Source organism: Narcine bancroftii, chromosome 7, assembly GCF_036971445.1.
Source record: "Narcine bancroftii isolate sNarBan1 chromosome 7, sNarBan1.hap1, whole genome shotgun sequence".
In the NCBI taxonomy this organism is placed as follows: domain Eukaryota; kingdom Metazoa; phylum Chordata; class Chondrichthyes; order Torpediniformes; family Narcinidae; genus Narcine; species Narcine bancroftii.
Genome location: NC_091475.1, coordinates 9,560,645 through 9,587,404, shown reverse-complemented (window position 1 = coordinate 9,587,404; position 26,760 = coordinate 9,560,645). Strand labels below are relative to the sequence as shown.

Genomic DNA, 26,760 nt, shown 5'->3' with positions numbered 1-26,760 from the left:
GGCACTGTCAGATGAGCAAATTTCTCCAGTCACTAACACTTGAGAAATCCCATGACGGCATTTAAGTGTGGATCTCCAGTCATCCATTACTAGATTTGAACTGTGAGGTTTCTCCATTGATCAGCTTGTCAAACTTCTCGACTTAAGCTTTGAGAAAGGGCCTGGAAAATGGAAGGCCTTCTGAGCGTACTTGAATGAACCACTTGTACAGAGAGTCATCGAGGCTGACATCTTTGGCTGTCTTCATGCGTTTGGCCTTTAGTCCCACCTCTTCCTCGACTTTCCAAAGCAGCACATGTAAATGATTTTCCTGAGATTTCCAGCCATGGTGTTGATTCAGATACGCAAGGTCTCGTGCAACTTGGGTTTGACTTTTATTCTTGATCATGTGGCGGCCCCTCGCGGGGTGCCTCACAAAATGAAGGACGAACAGAGCAATCCAGCAGCTGCCTGAGGCCCGCAGCGCTGCCCTCCAATTGGTCACAACTAAAGGAGCCTATCGAGGATCGCAAATGCACCAATCAGTGCTGAGGGGCATTGACCCCACCCCTCAGCTTGAGAATAAAAGCAGGGCTGCAAGCCCAATAAAGCTCAGTGTTAACTACACTCAACTGGGGTTCGTGTCAATCCTTCTGGGAGCAGTGTGTTCTTTCTGAGCTTTCCTGTATGCAGCCATAACCTCTCCTGTACTATAGGCTCCACAGAGCCATAGCTTGTAGCAGCTCGCTACAATCACGCCAAGTGTATGAAGCTTATCTTTCATGGAAAAAGCTTTGTGTTTTCTAATGGCACATTCCCCCCCCCCCTTCATTTTGAAAAAAATTCACTTCTGGAAAGAGCAAACAAAAAGGGGGCTCAAAAGTTCATTGTGTTATATCCGAATTCACATTAAATCGGGGTTCCAATGTAATAATAAGTGGTAATTCCACGAAAAAAGAATCTCATACATGTGATGTCATGTATGTACTCTAACAATAAATCTGAAATCCAGAGTGAGAGGGCGAGAAAAGTGGGAGAGAGTCCTCAATCACGGCAGACTCACACCTCTGAATGCTGCACCAAATCAATTCACCATATTAAATGATTCTGAAAAATTCGTGGCCCAGAAATAGAAGCAAACAAATTAGAGATTTTTTTTACCCCCCCCAGGACATTACAGATTTTCCATCACTTTGTTAATTAAAAGCTGCTTGTTTCCTCAGCAATTCATGAAAAATCTATCATATGTGCCCCTGAATCAAACCCAAGGTTAGCACATTAACATTTTGTTACTGGCTGTACTGTTTTAACAATTATATACATAAACAATGCAGAACTGTTGTACAGATCCTGAACTTTCCCCCCTGCAATTATTAAACCCCAATTACTATTTAACCAAATCTAAAAAGTAGCACTTTTATCCTTGAAGGGCTTTGGAAAATTTGTCAACCATTTGGACTTCTCGGGGGTATTATGGAAGCTTTAATATCTGTGCCTGTCTTGGCTGCCGACATTTGAAAGGCATCCATTTGTACTATGACTTAAGCTTAAAATCTGTAGTCTCTGATGAAATGGTTGTTGCCGATTGAAGCTTTAATGATTATAATGAAATTCCCCCGATGGCAACTGGCGATTGTGAGCTTTACAGATCCCTCAAGCTTTGAATAACTGCTGGAGGAAAACTCTCAGCAAGTCAAATAGCATCTATGAAGGCAACGGGATCCAGAGTCACAACCTGAAATATCAGCCAACCCTTTGCTTCCACAAATGCTGCTTGACCCACTAGCTCCTTTTACACAGCCCCTTCATGGCCTTTATTGCGCCATGCTTTCTGTACAGGTACGAACACTGAATGGGGGGGGGGGGGGGGGAATAATTGTAGTCCTGCCTTTAAGCCGGCAGCAGAGGTAGTCACAGTGCCAAATCGATGTCTGTTTAAAGAGTGAGCCAGCAGGCCGGGAAAGGATGGACACCGATGTTGATGCTGTTGTGCTACATGTCATCTCTTTGTTTCCAGAATGTCGACATACTTTGTAAAACGACACACTGGCATTATGCTGGCATTGTTTGGTTCAGTGTATACAAGCAAAGCCGGCTTAATGACGGGTCTTTTGTGGGATCTCTGGGTAAAAAGGCCTAACTGGGTTCTTCCAGCCGTTGTTTTTTTTTAAAAAAATCTCCTGATTCCACCCATCCGCAGTCTCCTTTGTCCCCAGTTCCAGCCAAATTAGTCTAATCTTAATCAGCAAAATGATGGAAGTTTATTCAGTAGTGCTAATTGGCCAACAATAGCCTGCTCAGCAGTATTCAGTTTAAGAATACATAGGACCACTTGGTTTCAAACCTCATTGCAACCCAAGTCAAAATAAACCAACAGAATATTCTCTACTTGCCTAATTGTGTACATCTTCTAAAATATCAGGAAGCTGAAGAGATGGAGCTCTCTGTGTCCCATTTGAATACCAATCGATCCACTACCCTAAGCAAATGGTCCCTTGACTATTCATGGGCTATGGTTGCGGTGTGTACCAACTTAAAAATGTACTTTAGCTTCAAGCTGTTCAGACAGGGCTATCACGAAGGGCAAAGGTCACAGGACAAGGGGAATGTAATGGTTCTTCAAGTTATGCAGCAAATTGGAAATAGAATTCTGTTCCTTTGTCTTTTCTGGGTCAAAATTCCGGTGCTCCCTTCCCAGCGGCAGTGAGGCCGCAGCACCTTTAGGCAAAGAAACTGCTTCTATTCACCGCCCACTGGCTTTGCTAATAATATTCACACTCCATGCAAAAAAAAAACGAGACAATGCAGTTTAAATGCAAAAGCATAATTTTTTTTTCATGGTCAAAATAAAGTCACGATCCTTACTCACTTTTAGGTTATACTAAATATTTGATGACAAGTTGAAAACTGGTAATTAAAGGTTTTCTAAGCAAAATTCCCTACACTTTACAGACTTTGGTTAACAACTTCACATTGTCCGAATGTGAGTAAATAGGGTATTTTTAATCACTTTGTTGTGGCTGCTAGTGGCCTAATGATTCTAACTATGGTAGGCACCACTTCAAATTAAATCAGTAGATTATATATACATACGGCGGGATCTCATTTATAGAATTTAACATTTTTTTTTTAAATTTCCAAAATAAATGCATTGTCAAATGTAAAACAAAGCTTTGATTTAAATGAGAAAAGATTCACTTAAAATGTCCTCCGATTGACACTCAACCGGTATAGACTGAAACAAAGTAGGCGAATCGCAATGATTACTTCTTCTCCTCATTCTTGATCTGGTTAAATGCCCTACGGTGTCTTGTCATGTCATTCTTGGTTTGGGGAAGTATCCAACATTGACATACAATGATCCCCTGCTAATACTTTCCTTATTGTACTTGAAAGATTAATTACCTCACAGTTGAGCACCTACAATTCTTTCAGTGCATTTACATCCTTACGTTTATGGGAATGTGTTGGAATGACTATAACATTGGCTGGGACTCAAGGCACATCGTACCCAGCCTTGCATAGGAATTTCCTGGATGTCCTGTTGGAGGTGGAATAGTGATCTATTCTGAATAGGTTCAGAATAAGATGCATGATATAATAGAGAGCCAACATCTGCGGGCCTCATTTCTAACGAGAAATATGGCTTCAAAACAGGGGTCACGAGTTCGTTCCTCGCTGGGGCCTCATTTCTATGAGGGGCGCTGGACAAAGTGGCGACTCTTTGTTTTGCTACGATAGACAAAGTTAAAAGAATTTCTTGTAGGTTACATTCTAAATGTAGTATTAGATGACAATAATAGAACCTTTAAAATTAAATCTGATGATCTGCAAAGAAAATGACAGTGGGCAATCATATTTCCTTTTTGAAATAAAATTTAGCTACAAAGCTAAATCCATCAAGATGTGCAGACCTTCCATTCTCAAACAGACTCCAGTGGCACAGGAGATTTATAAAAGGGTGCAAAACAGGAGACGCACAAGTTGGAGGGATCCAGTTACTGACACAATCCAACTCAATTCAGAATTATAAATTTGAGATTACATACTGATGGCATGATAAATGGTAAAGTGGTATTCCAGAAACCTGGACTAACGACTCAGAGAAAAAAAGACTTTAAATTCACTTAAATAGTCAAGAATTTAATTTTTTTTAAAATGATCTTAATAATGATGATCTTGAAATTCACAAATTATTGTAAAAGGTAATCTGGTTCACCAGTATCTCTCTGTCTCTAATTGTAAGGGGTGCTGGGCAATGCTCATGGCAAATCTTTGTCTGCCTCATGTCAGACAAAACACATTTTTCTGTAATATAACATTTGTTTTATTATATGACAATAAATAATATCTGATCTGAGACCTGTGCTCTAAAACTAGTTGAAGCTGATGTTTTAGTCCACTTGTTCCAGTAAAGTTACCAGACTGACATCTACCCAATAATGTGGAAAATTGGCTGCAGTGCCAAGGACAAATCAAATCTGGTTAATCCATCCATTGTCTACCCTCAATTGTCTGCAACATGCTGAAAGATACTGCCAATAATGCTCAAAAGTGACAAACACACACCAATAATCTCTGCCCACTGAAGCACAGTAATGGGTTCAACAGGACCAGGTCAATATTCAAAGTTCCTTCAAAGTCCATCTGACTTTAAATATGCCACCCCCTTGTTCAGCATTATTAGATCTAAATCCTGCAATTCACCACAACGGAACTTTGAAAATGCCTTCCGCAGAACAACTGCTGGGGTTTAACCAAGGGATTTACCATCACCTTCAAAGGGACACTTTGCAATAAGCAACTATCATATCTTTAGAAATTCATTGATGCCAAGGAGAGATATAATAAAAGAGGCAGTGTTTTATTTGTAAGAAAAAATACTTGGCCTATCAACACATTAAACACCTGTTCTAGGCTTAGTGTTCCAATTAGTGTTTTATCATTGCAAAGCAGGTACCCTGCATCATTCTATAAGCCCATTCATATTCAGGATTTTTCATTATATATTAACCATAGCCATGAATTGACGAATAAACCAGTCATGATAATGGCATGTTTTAGAACCATAGAACATTACAGCACAGAAAAAGCTCCTTCAGCCCTTCTAGTTTATGCCAAACAATTTTTACGCCTAGTCCCACTGCTTAAAATTTTAAAATTAAGCCACATTCACACTTCAGCTAGCAGCTTGTTCCACACTCCCACCACTCTCTGTGTGAAGAAGTTCCCCCTTATGTTCCCCCTAAACTTTTCCCCTTTCACCCTTAAATCATGTCCTCTGGTTTGTATCTCACCAACCCTTAGTGGGGGGAAAAAAAACCCTATCTATATTTTATATGTTCAAAATGTACCAGGTTAATTGGGTGTAAATTGGCTGGCACCAACTCATGGGCAGAAATAGTCTGCTATTGTGCTGTAAGACTAAATTTTTAAAATTTTAAATATTTACTCTGTCTATCCCCCTCATAATTTTAATTTAATTTTATCAAATCTATCATTGCCATTATCTATCAAATCTCCCCTCATTCTTCTACGCTCCAGGAAATAAAGTCCTAACCTGTTTAATCTTTCCCTTTAACTCATTTCCTGAAGTCCAGGCAACATCCTAGTAAATCTTCCCTCCACTCTTTCTATCTTATTGATCCTGTAGTTAGGTGACCAAAAGTGCACACAATACTCCAAATTTGGCCTCACCAATGTCTTGAACAACTTCACCATAACATCCCAACTCCTATAATCAATAATTTGATTTATGGAGGCCAATATGCCAAAAGCTCTTTTTTAATGGTGTGTGTGTGTATATCAAGAGCCCCGAGTTGAAAGATATTGTGTTTATTCATTTACTTTCTCTCACAAATTCTGTAAGTGAATTTTATTGTGCATCTCATTTTTTTTTCAGCACTTATCTGTGAATCTTATCAGGGCAATTTCTATAGCCCCAACAGCTCTAACACAAGGATTGCCTCTGCACAATAAGCACACATGCATTACTAATGGACTCTTCCATCCATTGCATGCAAATTAAATCCTTGGCATAATCAGTTTCCCAATAAAAATTGGACTGTGTATAATTAAGGGGATAACTCTTGATAATTTGGGTGAAATTCTTTGCCATTGATTTGATTTTGCCTTCCATTTTGCATACAAAGCTTGGAGCATCTATTTGTGCCTCTTTTAAGAGACTTGAAAACAGGAAATTGTAAATTGCCATTAAATTCAATAACAGTGGAGCTATGAAAATTAGTTTTAATTCAGTGATGTAAAAAAGATAAATATTAAATGATAACAATATGTAATGGACTACAATTACTTATTTCTTTTTACCATTATTTTACTGCTCTCCAGTGGTTGCCAACAAGAGAAACAGCCATTTATTTCTAATTCTCTGCCAATCCTCTACCCATGCTAACCATGAATCTTCAGTTTGTGGATAAAGCTTTTATGTGGCATATTATCGAATGCCTCATGGAAATCAGAGTATACCACATCCACCTATTGCCCTCTATCTACTATGCATGTTATACCCTCAAAGAACTCCAATAAGTTTGTCAATTATGACGTACCCTTCAGGAATTCATGCTGTGTCTTCCAAATGGAAGAGTTTCTATCCATTTCTTCCTTAATGATAATTTCAAGGGTTTTTCTGGCTACAAATGTTAAGATTACTAGCTTATGGTTTCCTGCTTTTTGCTTCCATCCTTTTTTAAACTGGCATGACAATCACTGTCTTCCAATCTGCCAGGACCTGCCCAGAGTCTAGAGAATTTTGGTAAGTGACCACCATTTCTTGCAGTACACTGGATGCATTCCATCAGGACCAGGGGACTTGTCTACATTTAGACCCACTCATTTGATCCACACTACCTTTTGCATTGAGGTCTTCACCTCCCACTGCATCCTTAACATCACTCTTTGGCATGTTAGATATGCCTTCTCCTGGGATACCTGACACCAGTTGTTCAAGATCTTGGCCATTTCCACACTATCCAATATTAATTCCCCCTTCCCATTTTCCAAGGGACCTATGATTGCTTTAGCCACCCTTTCCTGTTTATATAATTATAAAAATTTTACTATCTGTTTTAATATATTGTGCTAATTTACTTTCATTATTTTTATTTATTGCTTACTAGTGGTTATTTGTACTACTTAAAGTTTTCCCAATCTTCAAGATTCACATTACTCTTGTCCATTTGTATATGTGAGTTTTTAATTTGATGGCTTCCTTTATTTCCTTAATTATCCAATTCAGACTCCCCCTAACTTTACCCTCCTTGCTTTTAACTGGAATATACTTTTGTTGAGCTCTGTGAAAACTCTCTTTAAAAACCTTCCACTGCTCTTCAACTTATCTCCCCCACACACCCCCCCACACCCCGCCACCCCAGTATAGCCTGTATTCCCAGTCTATGCTAGGCAACTCCTTATTCATCCTAGGTCGTGAATAGCTAGGACTCGAGCATTGATACCTCTTATACTCAAAATACATTTATTTTCACTCTTTGCTTTATGACTGTGAACCAATTCTCATTTCCCTGTCCTCTCACATGGCTGATCAACCTTCCATGACAAACCTTATCAACAGCCTTCTGAAAATATAAACACACATTTACTGATTCCTTAAGTTTCCACAAGTCACAAGATTTATGATTTAAAAAAAAATAAATCCACACATATAACATAATAACAATGTTATTCATTTTTTGGTATTCCGTTATTATACCCTTAATTCGAGATTCCAGTATTTTCCACAGGCTAAAAAGTTGGTTGTTGAGTTTATTTTTTCCTCTCTCCTTCCTGAAAGTACCAGCTCATCTCTGCACTTCCTTGAAATATTTTTAATGGCCTCAGGAGTTCACTTTATAAATGTTGTAGATTTAATGATTATATGATACAAATTGCAAGGATTCCAGTGATAACAGAAACAATTACATTCTCTCACTGTCCATACTGCTGTACTCAGTATTTTTTACAAATAAAATCTAGAAAACACCAATTATTTGACAAACTTTATTGTATTCCTCAGATGGAGATTAAACCAAGTGATTTGGCCAGTCTAAATTTGTTTAAATCTGTTGCGTGCATCAACATTGCATTTAATGAAATTATAGAAACACATTCTTGTATTTATAAAAATACACTTTCTAACGTGTCTATTTTTCAACTTAATTTGAAGAACTTTTTTTCTTGAAGTTTGAAACAATGCCAGTAACACTTTGGGTAAACAAATGTTTTCCTGTCAGTTACAAAGACATTAGTTGCATGCTTACCACTGCAGAATTCCAAGTGGATTGAACTGCTCATTTTCCAGAGAAAATTGTAAGCTTTATAGGAGCGTGAGAGACAGCGAATTGTATATGGAGAGCAAGTACAGCAGGGTATAACTTCAACTTCCTTCATTTCATAAAGAAACAGTGGGATCTTTTCAGAAATTCAGTGTTTGTTTTCATTGTTTTTTTTGGATAAAAAGGGACAATGTAACTGAGCAACAACATATTTTCCTTTGAAGGAAAAGGCTTTAATGACTTTAAACTCAAGTGATCCTTTGATGGCTCTTTCATTTACTTTGTTGCCCAGCCTGGAAGGGGATCCTAGTGAGGAAGACTAAATTCAATTACTGGACAGTTCACAAGAATTGGCCCATCGAGCTTTCTGCACAACTCCACCCTGAGCTAATCTGTCCTCGCATCTAGTTCCAAATTCCAGCCTTTTTCCCCATATCTCTTGATATCCCGACTAATTAGATACCTGTCAATCTTCTCCTTCAACTCCCTCAATTCTGAGATAGCTTTAGTAATGTAACCACTGCTCCTGGACCAAGAAAAAAATACTCAACCAGCACTCCTTTGTAGGAAATACTATTTAGAACAATGACCTCACTCTGCACAATTTTTAAAGTTGATTATTGAGAGGTGCCGCACACAACTCCTACTTGCCCTCTGCTCTCCTGAACGTGCCCCTGACTGTGGTGGAATACAGTCCTGCTATGAACATGCATTTTTTTTTACTGCTAGTTTCAGCAAACCTTACAGGCATTTCGTCCAAATGTTCTTTTGTCACTGGCAAACAATATACATTTGATAATGGAACAATCAACTGTGCAAGGCCTTGAACCAATTTCAATTTGAGTCTCCTGCAGTAATTTTGAATGCAATCATATCCAGCATTGCAACAATTCAAATGATTGAAATGCATCTGGAAATTATTTTCATTATTTTTATAATTTAAACGTAAGTGGTTGACAGTGGCTAGATAAGGGATACTGACAGAATATATCCCCATCTGAAGTAAGAAAGATTTCTCTTAATTTCTTGGAAAACTGAAATTTATAGCTTTAATATTTGCATCCGTAATGAATGTTTGCACGATTACTGCGGCAAAACAATGAATTTCGTGACATGTTCATGATAATAAATGCTGATTTTGACTAGATTTCATGATAAGAAGCAAAATGCTGGCCCAGATATAATCCCAAATGACTTGGGTGATCTGCACCAATTCACAGTTAGCTTCGCAAAAATGGTATATCAAAGTCCCGTCAAGTTTTCTGAAGTTACTGCACTATTGTATTTATTGTCAGAGGCAGTTGTTGTTTCAGACATGAGGGATGCCATTTACCCTTTTTCCATTGAAGTTCCTGCAATGCCACACAATTTCTCCAGTCTGGAATATTATTCCTGCAGGCGGGAAGTGATCTTAGGGAATCCTAGAATTTAAATTTTACAAATCAGTCCTTTTTCTCACTCCTTTTAAAATCTTTATTTTCCTTTATTTTTGAGGATTTGATTTGACTTGATTTTTCCATTTCCCTTTACCTCTTTCTTCTGTTTTTGTAATCCTTGAGGAGCTACACCACTGCTGTCAGTGTTCTTCAAAGTCTCTTTCGCCCCACTGTTGATTTGCACATCCAATAAACAACAGTGCAAAATGTTTAAAGCTGACCAGAAGGGCACACCATGTCATCCCTAAACGCCAATAAAATCAGACCAAGTAATAATTCAATGTTGAATACTCTCCATTATATTTATTCAGTGTGTTGAAGATTGGTAACAACTAATAAATGGTCATTATCCTTTCTGTAACCAGCCAGTATGTGGGAATATAACTATTACAGAAAGTAATATTTGTATGCATGAGAACACTGTTACGTTATTGCTGGTGATGCACTTCTATGCGGCATCTGTCAATAAAAGGCATATGTTAGCTTTCATTTGTTTTTGAGAAAGTGAATGCACAGATTTTGGGGACACAATAGAGTCTTCCATTTACTCCTCCTTCAGTCTACCAGCTTTACCAGGAAGTTCCATCACCACTTTTGACAATTTTGTTCTTCTTCCAAAGGTTCCTTTCTGTTCTCGCCACCATTTCTTCTTATTTGCAATTTAACATTTGTTTTATCTTTCTTTTCCCAGTTCCAATAGGTCATTGATGTGAAACAGTAACTATTTCTCTCTCCACGGAGGTTGCCTGACCTGCTGAGCATCAAGTATTTTCCATTGTCTTTAAGTTACATCAAGGTTCACTGGTGCCCTTTTTTATACATCATCAATGTCCTGAGAGTGTGAAAATGTTGTACATAAACATATGCACACTGGTGAAGGAGTTTACATATTTCCATACAATATATAAGGTAATTTAGTCTGTTAATGTCAACTCAGAGTAATTCCAATCTCTTATCCCACTGATTTTCATACATTCTATGAAATACTCTACCACCACCTCTCCCCTTCTCGATTCTCCAAACCATCTACACAATAGTTGGATTATACAGTGACCAATTAACCTACCAGCATGTCTCTGAAGGTGGGAGGAATCCAGAGTATTCGGGGAAACTCATGCATTCACAAGGCAAATAAGGAAGTTCCACACAGACAACACTGGGTGGGGGGTGGGGGGGGGGTGGTTTCAGGACTGAACCCAAGTTTCTGGAGGTGTGAGGTGGCAGCTCTACTATTCAAGAGCTGTAGACCAAGAGCTAGTTGTGGACTGCACCACTGAAATAAGATTGTTAGCTGTCCAGGTGGCTAGCTAACATAAGCACCATTGGAAGAAGAGTCCAATCTTCCAAAGAGAGGATTTAGCATTCCAAGTAATCCTGCAGGCTGTTAGCTTATTAGACTGCCGTGCCAACTCTGGAAAACTCCTTTTCACTGTAATCAACAACCATGATGTCAGCTACTGAACACGCAAGGCAAAAAAAAGTAAGCGACACACCCCATGATGTTTCATTCAAGCATTTTTAAATAAAATCTACTTCCTGCATCTGAATGTGTGTTACTTTTCCAGGAAGGGAAATGTATCAGGGAGTGCCGAGCAATTCTTTTCTGAAATAACTGTGTAAGATCTCAGTTTGAGACTTACAGCAGTGCGAAGTGTGTGCGCAAGCTTATGAATGTTAGGTATGTATTGGAGTTGAGTGAGTGGGTGAATAAGTGTGGGTGGTGAATTGAGGAGTGTCAAGTTCAATCTTTGACCAACTAGTCCAAACAAAAATAGATCTTTCTTTAAAAGATGCAGTCTAGCATTAACCAGTGTCAGCTCGGCAAACTGCCGTGGGCTGTTCATGATCTGGGCCTCCTCCTTATGTATTTAGAACAAATGGTTGTGCTGAATGAGCAAGCAGCATGGAAATCACAGCATGGTTAGCTTAGCGGATAGTGCAATGCTGTTACGCCAGTGACCTGGGCTTGAATCCGGTGCTGTCTGTAAGGAGTCTGCACATTCGCCCCATGTCTGCATGGGTTTCTTCGGGGTGTTCTGGTTTCCTCACACCATTTGAAATGTACTGGGGGTGTAGGTTAATTGAGTATAAATTTGGCAGCACAGACTTGTGGGCTGAAATGGACTGTTACCGTGTTGTATATCTAAATTTTTAAAATTAAATTTCTCCCTAGATCTTCGGCGCCTGAGGTGGGCTGGGGTGGGAGGTGGTGTTGTGGAAACTGATGTAGAGGTTTATTTAGTCATGAGGGGTATCAATAAAGCACATAGTCTTTTTTACAGGGTGGGGGATTTAAAGTGAGGGTGAATAAATTTAAAGGGGTCCGGGGGGACACACTTTTGCAACACAAAGGGTAGTGGGTATGTAAAAAGACATATGACATTTTCGGTTTTTGATCAAATTGTTCGAACTGCAGAGAATTATAATTAATGTTAATAAATGTTTGGCAGCTTATTTTATTTTAGGTACAATTTTTAAATTCTTCTTAGTCATGGAGAATCCGTATTAGTCAGTTATTTTGGTAAAAAGAATAATTAATTTAAAAATGATAATATTCTAATTATTAAAACATCGCGCTGACAAATCTTTTTCCCATAATATGATTGTCACAGTAGTGTCACTGGTTGTGCCAACTGCCTCATAGATCCGGCAGCCTGGACTCAATCCTGATCTCTAGCTCGTGCTGTTCCTCTGCAGTCAGCAGGTTCTTCTTGTGACTCTGTGAGTTTTCCCAGGAGCTTCATTTTCAAGTTTGTCAAATATGTTCTGCTTCAAAATTGTTTTTCTGCATTCTCCTGTTGCGATTGTTTTTGAGTTTCACAGAAGAAAGAAGGATATCCACTTAGGGACTGTCTCTTTTCTACTGACCATGTTGCCAATCTAACTAATCCTATCAGTATTACCTCTATTCCCTATCCATGCATCTGAATAAATGCCTCTTAAATGTTGCTTTTGTATCTGCTTTTACCATCTTTTCTGATAGCATGTTGCAGACACTCTTGCTTTGCACATCTTTCCCATCTCACCTGAAGACTACGTCCTCCAGTATTTGTCAATTCAAAAGAGAAAGCTCACAATGGAACCAACTTGCAAAACAAAATCCTATGCCTCTTTCTCTCTGCCAAAGTTCACAACATCTGCTGTGGAGTGAGTTAGAGGACTGCAGACTGACGAGTTCACTGCAATCTAGGTTGGCTGAAAATTAATCAGAAAATAACTTTCTTTTCTGAAATTTTGTGAAAATCCAAGGATTCTTGCTCAAAGGATTGTGCATATCTGTCAAAATGTCAAGCTGTTTTCAGTATTTGTTTGACCATACACAAATGCTACCACCTGAGCAGTCTGTAGTTTCACCTGCAGCCAGGGAAAAGTCCATGAAGTTTTTTTCTTTCCACTCTTTCAGCTGACACAAAGTACAATTTTCAAAATCGAACACGGTGCTGAAATGTTATACAACCCCAACCGACATTATGATTTAAAATATCTGATGCTGGAAATCTAAAATAACAACAGATTGATGGAAACACTCAGTGGGTCTGGCAGAAAGAGAAGCAAAGTTAACATTTCAGATTGAAGATTCTTCTTCTGAGTTTTTCCAGCATTTTCTGTTTTTATTTATGATATTTTTAAAGCTTGGCGCTTCATCAGGATCAAATCAGGACAAGGGACAAGGGATCTTTCACAAAATCTCCACTGGAAAAGGGCTAAGATGCCTTATCAATTACTACACTGAACCAATTTCTTGGCCTGTCCTCTATGGTAGTGTCTTAATCTTTTTGCATTGGTAGATCATAAATGTTCATTTTTGATTAAACAGCTGACTTGTAAATTCATTCCATCTATATCATATATTTATCTGATTCCATCAACAGATAGAAAATAGATACAGGAAATTGAAAATATACAAAGTTTTAAACCTCATGGACCAGTCAAGGACACTCAGCAATGATCAGAACAGTTTAATTGGCCATTGTAAATTACCTTTGGTGCGTGGCAGAGTGGTAGAATCTGGAGAGAATTCATGGGCATGTGGGAAGAATAAAAGAAAAGAGATCAATGTAGGATTAGTAGGTGGTTACCAGTTGGTACAGAAGAGGTGGATGGAGGCCTGCTGTGCCTTTCTATTTATATCTACTGTATATAGGGTATAACATGCAAGATAAATTTATTCACATGCATTGTTAGGTTTAAACAATATGTCTGGGCAAAATCAAATAATAAGCATTTGTAAATCCTTTCCTCTTTCAATGTTCAAACCTCATGAAAACTTTGTTATTGCATGTACAAAAAAAACTGCATTTTTTAATGGTTTGAATGCATTACCAAAATGTTATACAATCCAAAATGGCATAATGAATAAAGCAATCTGAAGATGTTGGAAATCTGAAATAATAAGATTGATGGAAATTGTTTGAAGTTATTTTGAAAAGAAATTTAAATTATTAACACCAAACTAATTGTACTTATTGATCCTGACTTTGGTAGTCCGATCAAACCCACAAACAACACTAGCCTGGTAAGAAACACCAAATAAAGCAAATTGCCTAGCAAGGACTCTACCAATTTTAAAGAATTATTTAACTTGGAAGCCAATTTATGAACAGGATCTGCAAAAGGCTCTGATGAATTTGTTAACCTTGCATCATTCTCTGCACAAAGACAATACGTGCATTTTGAGTAGTATCCTGAATCCAGAGCTTGGACTTCCTGACACCGTTTGTCAGCATTAAACCAATGCTGGTGTCCTGTCCACATCAAATGCGTCATCTCCTCCATTTTGTAGTGGACTATTCATTGGGCATTTTGGGCAAGTGCAGGAAACTGGCATGAACCCCATTGCATTGTTGTATGTAGCAAGTAACTGAATGGTGGTTGATGAAACTGCAGGAAATTCCACTGAAGGATAAACATAAATTTTCTTATAATGCAGTAAAAGACCTGAAATCCGGACTGCTCAGGGATTGGGTCTGGATTTTTAGATATTCCGCGTTCTTGAGTACTATTTTTACAATTCAAATTTAAGGAGAATAAAGAAGAGATGAACAGGTAAATTTTGATAGTTTATTAAAAACCATTTTATCATATAAAATACAAAGTACAAAAAAAGTTATTTGCTCATATCCGCAACTTCTATTCATCTGTGGTGCTTACGCATGCATGCACATAAAAGCCTGTTAAATTTTAAAAGTTTGAGAGATTTTGAGAAGTCAGGATTCTCTGGTGGTCCAGATTTTTGGCATCTGGATTGTTGGACTTTTACTGCATACATGAATAGGTACTAAATAGAGACACATATCCTATCTGAATCACTTGCTCCAATTTACTGATAACCCAGTGTGATAGTACAGATTCTATCACCAATGTGTATATGTACAGATTGTAGTGTAGGATGACTATGATTGGGTGAGAGCGTAGCCACTCCTACTGGCAGGTCTTAAAGGGTTGCTCCGAGCCAGACCAGGTCATTCTGGACTGGTCAACCTACATGTGACATGCTCCAGTCTTCTAGTTAATAAAAGCCTTGGTCTGGATCAACAAGCCTTTGGTTCTTTCGACGCGCTCTACACCGAGTCATCTTGAGAAAACCAAACAATATCTCAATGGCCTCAGTTTACATTTTGGATTTTAATTGAAATGCATGGTTAGTTTCAATTTAGTTTATTGCTTCAAACAAAAATAGAATGTCAAGACTTTATACAGCATCCTTCAAATCTGCAATTTTTTTTTAATAGTGTACGCCTATTAAGCACCAAGCTGTTGCTCTTTTTTAATAAACACCTGGATAAAAATTTGCTAGAACTGTATAACTCACCAAAGCCAGTCAGCTTGAGGTTTGAAGGACAAGCCTCATTTCCATTTGACATTCTACCATATGTTGCTGAATAGATGTTAATCAATGCTGAGTTTTTACAACGGATTTTAAGTTCCTTGCCTTCACAGGCTAATTTACTTCTGTACTCTTCTGCAAGAAAAGGCAAAGTGTTAAATCAATGCTGCAATTCTGGATGATGACGATATCTGGAAATTTTGCTTAGAACATTAGAGTTTTTGTTCTATTTATACATAGATTACATCTAAAGCTTGTTCCTTTTCATTCCATCTATGTGTGGAACACCTGTGAAATCATTTTAAAACAAAATTTAAGAATGAATGTCATTGATTTTTACACAGTCCATTTTGGGGGTTTTGAGAGGTGTTACTTCTTAAAATAAGGTGGTTAGTCAGGCAGGATAATCTTTTACTGAGTTCCTGTCGGATACTGTTTAGCACATATATTGCATAGAAATAATTGTTTCTTTAAACCCTAGATTTTAGAGTTAGAGGTTCTGAAATTCAATAGCATATACTGTTACTTCCCATCATTAGTATGAAACCAACAAATTTTGCAGAGAATTGCATAAATATCTCAAAGCTTCCCACCAAAGTTACAGCAGGAGACCGACAAGTCTCAAACAATATACAGTTCATGACTGCTTCTTATCAGAAAATAAGTACACAGAAAATATCAATTACATTTCATTATTCATGAATTCATCATTAGACTATCAGAGACAACCCTGGAGAGAAATTTTGAGTTAATTTTTATTGTCTTTCTTAGGCTATAGCTTTATTTGAGTTGTAACTGATTGTTGGTGAAATAAAAGCTTAATTCTTACAGAATTCATCACAGAATTCAATTTTATTTCAACATTATGGGCTATTATGCGGGAGAGCCTCTGATGTCAATAACATTTCATGGACTATGTGTGGTTTGGATTGTCACAACTGCAAATAATTGGCAAATGTTACAGAAGCAACATTTTTAAGTGACTTCTTTCAACATAAGCAGTCTCTCATACAGAATCTAATAAAGATCAAATGATTAAATGCAGTAAATATTTTCTTCATTCTCACCTTTTGTTAAAAGAACCAATGAATCTGCTGGGCTGCTCCTGCAACTTTGTTAGATGTTGTATAGAAAATTCTTACTATTGAAATATTGTAAACAGTGCTTCAGATATTTACACTTTGCAACATTAATTGCAAAGTGCAAATAAATTCCACCCCAATAGGCAATCTATATATTCATAAAGCAAACTGCAATGGCTAGTGATGTATGGAAACAGTACTGATTCTTTTCTTTGGCTTGGCTTCGCGGACGAAGATTTATGGAGGGGATAAAAAGTCCACGTCAGCTGCAGGCTCGTTTGTGGCTGACAAGTCCGATGCGGGACAGGCAGACACGATTGCAGCGGTTGCAGGGGAAAATTGGTTGGTTGGGGTTGGGTGTTGGGTTTTTCCTCCTTTGCCTTTTGTCAGTGAGGTGGGCTCTGCGGTCTTCTTCAAAGGAGGTTGCTGCCCGCCGAACTGTGAGGCGCCAAGATGCACGGTTTGAGGCGTTATCAGCCCACTGGCGGTGGTCAATGTGGCAGGCACCAAGAGATTTCTTTAGGCAGTCCTTGTACCTTTTCTTTGGTGCACCTCTGTCACGGTGGCCAGTGGAGAGCTCGCCATATAACACGATCTTGGGAAGGCGATGGTCCTCCATTCTGGAGACGTGACCCATCCAGCGCAGCTGGATCTTCAGCAGCGTGGACTCGATACTGATTCTTGACATCCCATAACACCATGGATTGGGATTGAGTGTTTTGATATATCTGCAAGTTATTTCTATGTCAATATATTTCACTTTGGCAAAATCCTGCTTTATCTTATCAAGGATAACATCATCTCCAATTTTCTCCACTCCATTTGACCATCCCGATCCCAGGTAATTGTTCATTTTTAACCAATCAGAGAGTTGCATACACTTGTGCAATGCACTACGACCTGAGTTAATGCTCTCCTGTATCATAACCCTGCCAATCATAGAATTATAGAATGCACTGAAGGGGGCCTCGCAGCCATTGTGTTCAGACCACCACAAAACAATTTTTTTGGGTTAGTCTCACTCCCCAGTCCTATAATTGCTTAGCCTGCTCCTAATTAAAATTCCGTCAATAGTGTCACAAATTCCTTTCCAACTTCTTTAGTGCCATTATACATTTCTTCTATGACCAGAATATTATACTGTACAATGTTCCCAGTGTGCACCAACTATTGGGCTGTTGGCTCAGAATCAGATACCCCTGTGATTGCTTCTCAGCACTGTTTAATCAGTGGAAAAAAAAATTTTCTACAATGAAGTCACACCACTCAGAAGATGCAGAACTGGTCAGACAAGACTATACATTTATTCTTGCTGTTCCTGGAATTTGGGGCTGAGTTAATCCTGTCTTTAATGGTCATGAACCAACAGAAATATACTGGTACTGAATATCTTATTCAGAGAAGACAGGATTACTTACAGCAGTACCTTGAAGGGTGATCTCAGAGGCTGTTTTTTCGGAATAGAGAGAGCATTAATTGAGTCAGAATCAACTTTGGGATGCACTTAAGCAAGGTGAGATTCAAACAAAGGGTTTACGGAGAAGGACAAAAAGACCGCTCTAAAAGAGCTCTCCATCCCCAGCTTCATGTACAGTAGATAATAGAGATCAAAATTAAACAGGAGAGTCTGCAGATAATATGATCGTTGTGCAATGTACAAAAGTATTGGAGAAACTCAGTAGTCATGCAGTGTCTATTGGAAGCAAAAGGACGTAATTAATGTTTCAGGCCTGGGCCCTTTAACAGGGTATTAGCAAAAAATACGCAGATGTCTGAATAAAAAGGTGGGGAGAGGAGTGAAGGGGCAGGGGGATGAGCATAGACCAACAGGCAAGAGGTCATAGGTGGACATGGGCGGGAGGGCAGAAGAGAAAAATTATGAGAATTGACAAGGGGATGCTCATACATTGACGAAGGACTCAGGCCCAAAAGGTTTGTTATTTTCCTTTGCTTTCTACACATGCTGCGTGACCTGCTGAGTTGTGCACTGCAATAAAGAACAAAGTTTGTGTTTTCTTTACGTTGGGTAGAAAGCTGCACCACAATTGGAACATGGTGAAATAGAAGATCGATGCTGACTAGCCAGGATCTCTATATATTAGCAGGATACCTGACGTTGCCCGGGAAATAAAACACTCAGTTGTTGACTACGTGGTTGAAACAAAATAACCAAAAAACTTCATGGTAATTCTGCATACATTTTTTTTCCCAAACACAACATTTATATTCTTTGTAATGGAGATGTATGGTTCAAATAAAGATGACTTCTGGCAAAACATAGACAAACAATTCTCATTTAAAGGCTTCACAATATACAATGTTCTTAGCTGTCCATGGGAAAAGCAGGGCTCTTCCAATTGCAGTCCAGCTACCTTCAACGTCTGATCTTGGGATTCGTTGATGGACATGGCGAAGCTCAGGCATATGGAACTGGGTTAATGTACATTTATGCACAGCACTGTAATTAACTGAGGTGTCCCTGATGCAATTTCAATTTTTTTTGAACTTCATATGACCTTAAAGTTTAAATTCAATGTGGTCATGACATTCAGCATCAAATGTTACCACAATTATAGTAAACAGTTCTGTAAGTCACTGCAAGCTGGTCAAAAAAAACCCACTTTGAACTTCATATGACCTTAAAGTTTAAATTCAATGTGGTCATGACATTCAGCATCAAATGTTACCACAATTATAGTAAACAGTTATGTAAGTCAGTACAAGCTGGTCAAAAAAACACTTTGAACATCATATGACCTTAAAGGTTAAATTCAATGTGGTCATGACATTCAACATCAAATGAACCCCAACTGAACCTCCTTGGACATTTCTAGAGTGCTCTATATTGATTTGCATGGAGAACAGACAAACAAACAGACATACGTGCACAAATATATTTTAGATTACCCCATTACCACTAATTATTGTTGTGAAGAATATCATCACACGAACCATTTAACCTTCCCATCAAGAACTGATCATGGAATATATTTCCAATCAGAATACTGTCACATATTAGGCAATTAAATTTGAGTGCCAAATTCATAATCTATACATTCTCTTGCCATGATGAAATTAAAAGAACAACTTAAAATAGAAACTATTGCATTGACTGATAAGTAATAATAATATTAAAATCTGAATTGGGGGATTGCTCAAAGGACAAAGTGAAAATAAACAGATTACCACAAATTAACTATGAATAATAAAAGCTTTAATTATGTCTATTATATGCAAAATATTCTAATCTCCACTTTTCACTCTTGAATGTGAACTGAAGGGCCTGCCTAATGTTCATTAACTGTGAAAGTATTACTTACTGGGCTTGCATTTATAAGAAACAATGAGGTATTTGCTGGTGCCTGGACACGGGTCAAGTCCAAAAACTTGTCTGTTCACAGGGAGCTGGCAAAATTGCTGGTCCTGGCATTCATCCAGTATTTTCTGGCAAGAATGTAAGTTAAAAAAAAAAGCCATGTTTCAGAAATAAAAAGCCACACATTACTGTTAGATTTAAAATATCATCCAATTAGTTTTCACAATAAAGCAGCATTAATACTTTGTTAAAATATACAATAAAAAAGAGTAATAATCTCAAAGTCTTAGTCTAATCGAGCAACAATTACACAGTACACTCATCATTCTATTTTGGCAACAATGATTAAGATCACTTTGACTGTGAGCAGCGTTTAAATAATTAAACCTGGAATTAGAATTGGTGTATTGCTGGCAACCCACTTCATTCAGCAAGTTCACATACAAAATGTCCCTGTAATGCCATCAAATGCCACCATGCTAATCTCTGATGCTTCAGGCCATTTAGATCCCCATTATCTATTATTTTGTTTGAAAAAAAATTCACTTTTATTTTTAGTCTCTATTTTAAAGTTATCCCTGCACATGGTTAGGTCCTGATTCACGAGCTTCAATTTCTCCTCATTCTAAATCTCGTTTTTCCTCCATGGGTATGAATAGTCAGAAGGCTCTATTTGACCCACCCATCAGTCCAAAGTAATTTCAATTTGCCTTCTCTCTAAAAATTTACAGTTTCTTCACCTGGACCTAATGCCCTTGGTTTTATTAGCACACAACCAGTCTTCATGATGTGACAAACAAAATCTTTCAAGCTTTTTTAGTTTGCTTTGAAATCACTACCTCCTTGCTCTGTTTCTAGGCCAATGGTTTCTGAACCAAGTTTCATTTTTCTCCATCTTGTCAAATCCAGCTCTCTTCAAATCCCACCAACATACGGTGAATTGTATTTAAATTTCTTTCTGACTTCCATCGATGCTTTATCTCCATCTTAGAATGCTTAAAGCAGGAAGGAAAATGTAGTGGGAAAGATGCCATACACAAAAGTCCTGGGAAAACTCAGCTGGTCACCCAGCATTCATAAGAAGTAAAAGGCAGTCAACATTTTGGGCCTGAATCCTTCCTCAGATGCCTAAATAAAAAAAAGTGTGGGAGGGGGGATGGGAAAGGGGAGGAGCACAGGCTAACAGGAAAGAGGTGATGGATGGATACATGTGGTCAGGTAGAAGAGAACGAAGCTGAGAAGTGATGGTGGAAAGGGTAGGGGGCTAAGAAAGATAGGAAGGGAAGGGGATGAGGAGCTGGATGAAGGGAGGGAATTATGAGGGAACAAGAGAGACTGATGGATGGGGTTAACAGATATTGGAGTAGTAGATACCGATGCCATTTGCTTGAAGACTGCTGAAGCTGAATACAAGCTGTTGTTCCTACTTTGCAAAGATGTAGATCATTTTCACTTCAGTAAATAATATCCATCCTTTTAAGCAAGAAAAGAATACAGAACAATGGATGCTGTGTGGTCCACTGAATTTCTCCAGCAATTCTTGGTCTCCTCAAGAATCTGGCATCTACAGTTTTTCTTTGTTTTTGTATATGAATCTGGTTGTGATTGAGAGGTGGACATTTTGTATGTATCTAATGCAAAGCAGCCTAATTGTTTGGCACCACATCTACCTCTCCAAATTTTCATCTTATACTTAAACGTTAAAGGAGGCCATTCCACACTGACTGCTAGGGGAGCAATTCCACTAACCTTGTCTCGTTCTTTCCTCATTTCCCTGCATCCGTGCAAATTATTCTCTCTGACACATCCTGATCAACATACAAACACTGCAAAGACAGTATCTAAAGTCAGATTAAATCAAAGTTCCTGGAGCTGTGAATGGGAAACACCAACTGCAGTATCACCGTGCTATTTCACTTTATCACTAAAGGTGCACTGTTTAGAAAATTAGCAAGGTTTCTTCAACAGCATCTCCCAAACCAGAAATCTCCACCACCTAGGACATGGTCAGCAGACACAAGGGAGTACTAGCACTTTGCAGTTACTCTTCAAAGCACAAACTATGCAGCCACTTTAACTTCCTGATATTCTTATATTGTCACCTAATCTCCTGTTCCTCGGCATAAAAACACAGTTGTTCAGGAAGATGGCTCACCACTACTTTCTGCAGGACAATTAGGGTCGACTAATAAATACTTGCAGTTTTTATATTTTAGAAATGAATAATTCATTACATTTCAACTTGGCAGAGGATTTGAGAATGAGTTCTCAAGTATAAATGTACTGTCAGCAAGGTGAAGCTCTGCCATTTCATCACAGCAAAAGGGCAAACAGGAAACACTTAGCATGGCTGGACAGTAAATTCAGGGCTTCTTCAGTCGAATGGGAGTTCCAAAGCTTAATGGAACTCCTGCTGTGAAATGCTGGCAGCTCCATGCAAGACCAGAAAATTGCAGGCTGAAATAGAAGGCAGCATAAGCCTGGCTCTTTTTTTTCCCTCCTGGCTAATTCATGTTCAACTCGACTTTTAGAACGTTTGAAACTCTTTTGAAGTTCAAGCTTTGAATTTATATGGTACTTTTATTTAATCCTAACCTATCATAATCTTTAACTTCTTTACTGAGTCACTTATTGACCACCTAATCTTCAGCAAAAAAAAAACCATATAAATTAAATCCTTTATTCCTTATGCATCTATACAGCAAGTAAATTACTAAGAGATGAACAGAACACCTTGAACAGGCTACATCCAATCAACAGCAGAAAAACAGCTTGTATAATGCTGCAAATTTATGATAAGTGTAGTGCACTGTTAGCCAGAATCAGACACACAGAAAGATAAAGACTGTACAACAGGCTTTAATCCACAAAGACTTCCACAGAGCCAGGCTGGCTGTGGCTGCAGCAACTCTGAGTGAGGCCTCGGGAGGCCGGCGCAGGCTTATATCCCGGAGGGTGATTGACACCCGACCGGGTGGGGCTTGATCCATTCAGGCCGACTGATTGACAGCCGGCCAGATGTTGTCCTGTCTCCTTACACTCCTGCAGGTACAGAGGTTGCCCCCTGCAGTAGGCTGGTGGTGTACCACCACAATAAGTTATATCGCATTTATTAGACCTATATTTAGATTGAAATATTTTGGGCTTGAGTATTCTTATCCTGAATTAAAAGTGCAAATTCTGGATAAACTATATAATTTTTTTCTTTGTTCTGATGGAAGTGAATCAACTCAAAATTTTAACTCATTTCTCTTTCCACTTGATTGAGGTTTTCCCAGATATTTTGTTTCATTTGTTATTTTGAGCTTTTAAAATAGATTAATGTTTACAATTATAATGGGAAAATATGCTGGCAATTGGTAAACCTGGCAGAAGAGAAATAGTGCAGACCAAATAATGGAAAAGACAGTGGACAAATTCAACGGCTGTTTTAGTTCTGACATAGAACTACAGCAAAATTCCCGTTATCCAGAATTCAAGCAACCGGCAAATAAATAAATAAATGGGTGGATGGATGGATAGACAGGCAGATGGCAGGGATAAATAAATAAAATTAATAAGAATAAAAATTTTAAATTTTAAATTATAAAAGTAATATGTTCTCTGAAGTAACATATAAACCTTTTGTGAGGATGGGAACAAATATTCAGCCAGTGGAGTGTCTTGGTTGTGTTTTGCTTGTAGCAGTTTCTGAGTAAAGTTGTGCTTGAAAGAAAATGGTGTCACCCAGGATGAAGAGCTGGTTGGTGCTGCTCACCGTTGGCTGCCTGCTTAGTAAAAGTCTTAGTAAGAGGCTCACACCCTGCTTAGTAAAAATCTTTATCTTTATTAGTATATTAGTAAGGCTTTGACACATGATCAATTACACAAAGACTGAAAGTTGCCAAAACTGAAGGCTTTTATTTGCAGGAGATGGACAGCATCCCTTTGTTGGTTGCTCGCACTGAGCCGGACTCAGCTGGGGACAGGCTTGTGGCATGACAGCCTTTATGGGGAAGAAAGGGAGAGGAGTCAGGAACCGGCCAGTAAGAGCAGGGTCAGCCAGGAAAGGTCATGTTATTTACACATGAGAAATATGTACAATAGTGATTTCACCACAGGTTTTATCTGTAAACTTGGGGGAGACATTTATTTATGGTGGCAGCATGGTTAATGTAGCGGTTCACACATTGCTGTTACAGGGCCAGAGACCAGGGTTCAAATTTAAATTTTGTAAATTATGGGAATTATTTAATTACAGTTAACTTTACATAATTAAAGATGACTATACAGATAATTTTCAAATTACTTGACATTTTGCATTGTCTTTTGTCTTTTAAACTTTTTATTCTTAATCCTGGTGTGTTAGGCATTGTAAGAATGAGTCCCAAGCAACTGGAAAATTTTCATATCCAGCATCTACCAATCCCCCATTGGGTATTGGGGTTTTCACGGTATATCTAAAATTCAATGCATCTGAGTGTGGACCACAGAAATAAATGATAGGTTTCAAGTGGAACTCATGGGTCTATGTAGTTACATCAATTGCCTTGTGAAGACCAGTGATACCACGCTTGTGACTTCCTAACATGAATGCATAAATGGTGCAGACCTCAAAGGTAGAAATATGCATTGTTACCACATAAAAGAGCTTATTCCAACCTGGGCCTCTGCATTGGAGCCCAGCTGCACACTCCTGACTTGATTCTTCTCAGATGATTCTGAAGCCATCCATGTCTAAAATAAGTCACTTCCTTGTTTTCCAGGGTGGTCTAAACCAATGCTCATCACTATGGCCTTGCTAAAGGTGCATGTGCTTGTCCTCATAAGTCACCTGATGGTAAATCTGCATCTAGATTGTCACCACTAGTTGAAAAATTCACACCACCAATGAAGATTATGCATTTAAAAAATGAACTTCTCATATGACTCGTGTAAATGAGTATTTTAAATAGAACCACACAAATTAAGCCTAACATAAACAATACATTGTACATCATCTGTGCCTAAATATTAATCCACTGAAGTCATGAACTTTTTTAGGTCCTCTCCAATATGGGTCTTTATATAGTAAAGAATTTCTAACTCTGAATCTTCAGTTGGATAGTCCACGTCCAAAATGTGCAAAGCACTGTTAAAAAAACCTTTTCTTCCATTCCAGCTTTCTGACTAACAGATCCCAATCTGTTAAGTTAGACAATCTCTTCTCTTCCATTCTCACCTTGAGCACCAGCATGCCCCAGGGCTGTGTGCTGAGCCCTCTCCTGTATTCCCCTTTCACCTATGACTGTGTTCCTATAGATGGTTCAAATTCCATAATCAAGTTCACATGACACATGGCCTGATCAGAGGGGATGATGAGACTGCCTATAGTGATGAGGTCCAGCATCTGGTTGTGTGGTCTGTCGACAACAACATTCAGAAGACCAAAGAGATCATTGTGCACTTCAGGCATGCTGGAAGCCGCACTCATGTCTCTATTTACTTCAATGGAGTTGTGGTGGAACATGTATCAAGCTTCAAATTCCTTGGTACATTTCTGATGATCTCATCTTGTCCCTGAACTCCTCCATCCTGATCAAAAAAAAGTGCTTTTATTTACTGCTGTACCATGGAGAGCATATTAACCTTTGGCATCTCAGTGTGGTATGGCAATTGTCTTCAATCAAACTGTAAAGCACTTCAGCAGGTGGTAAAAATTGCCCAGCGGATATTCGCCATCCAATTGCCCACCAGTGAGAACATCTATCGGAAACACTGTCTGGGCAGGGTGAAGAGCATCATCAAGGATGCATCACACCCAAACTTTTTACTTTTCTTCCATCTAGTAGGTGCTACGTGAGGCTTCGCTGTCGAAGCAGCAGGCTCAAGAAGAGCTTTTATCCCAAGAGGCTGTGGCTCCGGAACCTTAAATCCCAGCGCTGAGTGGTCCTGCACTCACATTGTACTGTCAGTACTTTTAGAATTGTTTGCTTGCTGAGCGCACTTGTTTTTATTTGCACATAGTTATTTGTATATAGCACTATTTTTGAACTTCTGGTTGGATGCGAATTGTATCTCAATGGCTTTATATTTTACTTGGCACAAAGACAATAAAGTTGAATCTAATCTAATCTAATACACACACAATTTGGTTCACCCAAGAACATAATTCTAACTTAAAGTTGCACAAATATATTTGCCACTCTCATTGTTAGTTTTGTGTCACATTGTTGGAACAGTAACATGCACCTAATAATTTCTTGTCCTACCTGTAAAGTGGTTGGTGCTGTGCAGTTTAGATTTTCTTCTACTGTGTTTCCACGATTTACGTTGGGACACAAAAGGGAACTTGGCACCTTGCGCCCATAAAATGCTGACTGTATACTTATTGTTGTATCTCGAGGACAATGCAGTTTTAGGTGGCTGCCATCACAAGCTTGTACTGTGTGGCTACGTAAAACTTTAGATAAATAATCTATAGGGAGATTAAAAAAAAAACAGAGCAGCATTGAGTACTTTAAAAAAACCTTTAGTTGAGATAAGAAATCTAAACTTGTGCAATTTGCAATTATTGCAATATCAAGAGATAAATCATATAACAGGAAGGCAGTGGTTTAATTTTTGTTTCATATACAACTAGTTAGTATTGCATAATTAATATTTGGGCAGCAACAATTTGACTGAAGGAGTGAGAGTAAGGCAATCAGATACTGAGGAATTCATTCGCAATACCTTTTCTTCCATTTCTTTGTCATTCATTCGCTAATTTTATCATCACCAAATCAAGTGTTATTTTTAGCCACGTTGCCAAAAGCCAGATAATCTTTGATTTTAGTGACTGCTAAGAATTCCACGTGACGCAAAAAGCATT

The 26,760-nt window shown here is 38.4% G+C and overlaps 1 protein-coding gene across 2 annotated transcripts in view; it reads right to left on the bottom strand.

The window, feature by feature from the left end:
* Window positions 1-26,760, bottom strand: part of eva1c (eva-1 homolog C (C. elegans)) — a 92,692-nt gene that overhangs the window by 14,440 nt on the left and 51,492 nt on the right. For both annotated transcript variants that reach the window (XM_069888759.1, XM_069888758.1), the window contains exons 3-5: window positions 26,159-26,364; window positions 19,933-20,056; window positions 15,516-15,665 (exon numbers count right to left, since the gene is read on the bottom strand). In XM_069888759.1, coding sequence (XP_069744860.1) covers window positions 15,516-15,665; window positions 19,933-20,056; window positions 26,159-26,364 — 480 coding nt within the window. The remainder of the gene's footprint in view (window positions 1-15,515; window positions 15,666-19,932; window positions 20,057-26,158; window positions 26,365-26,760) is intronic.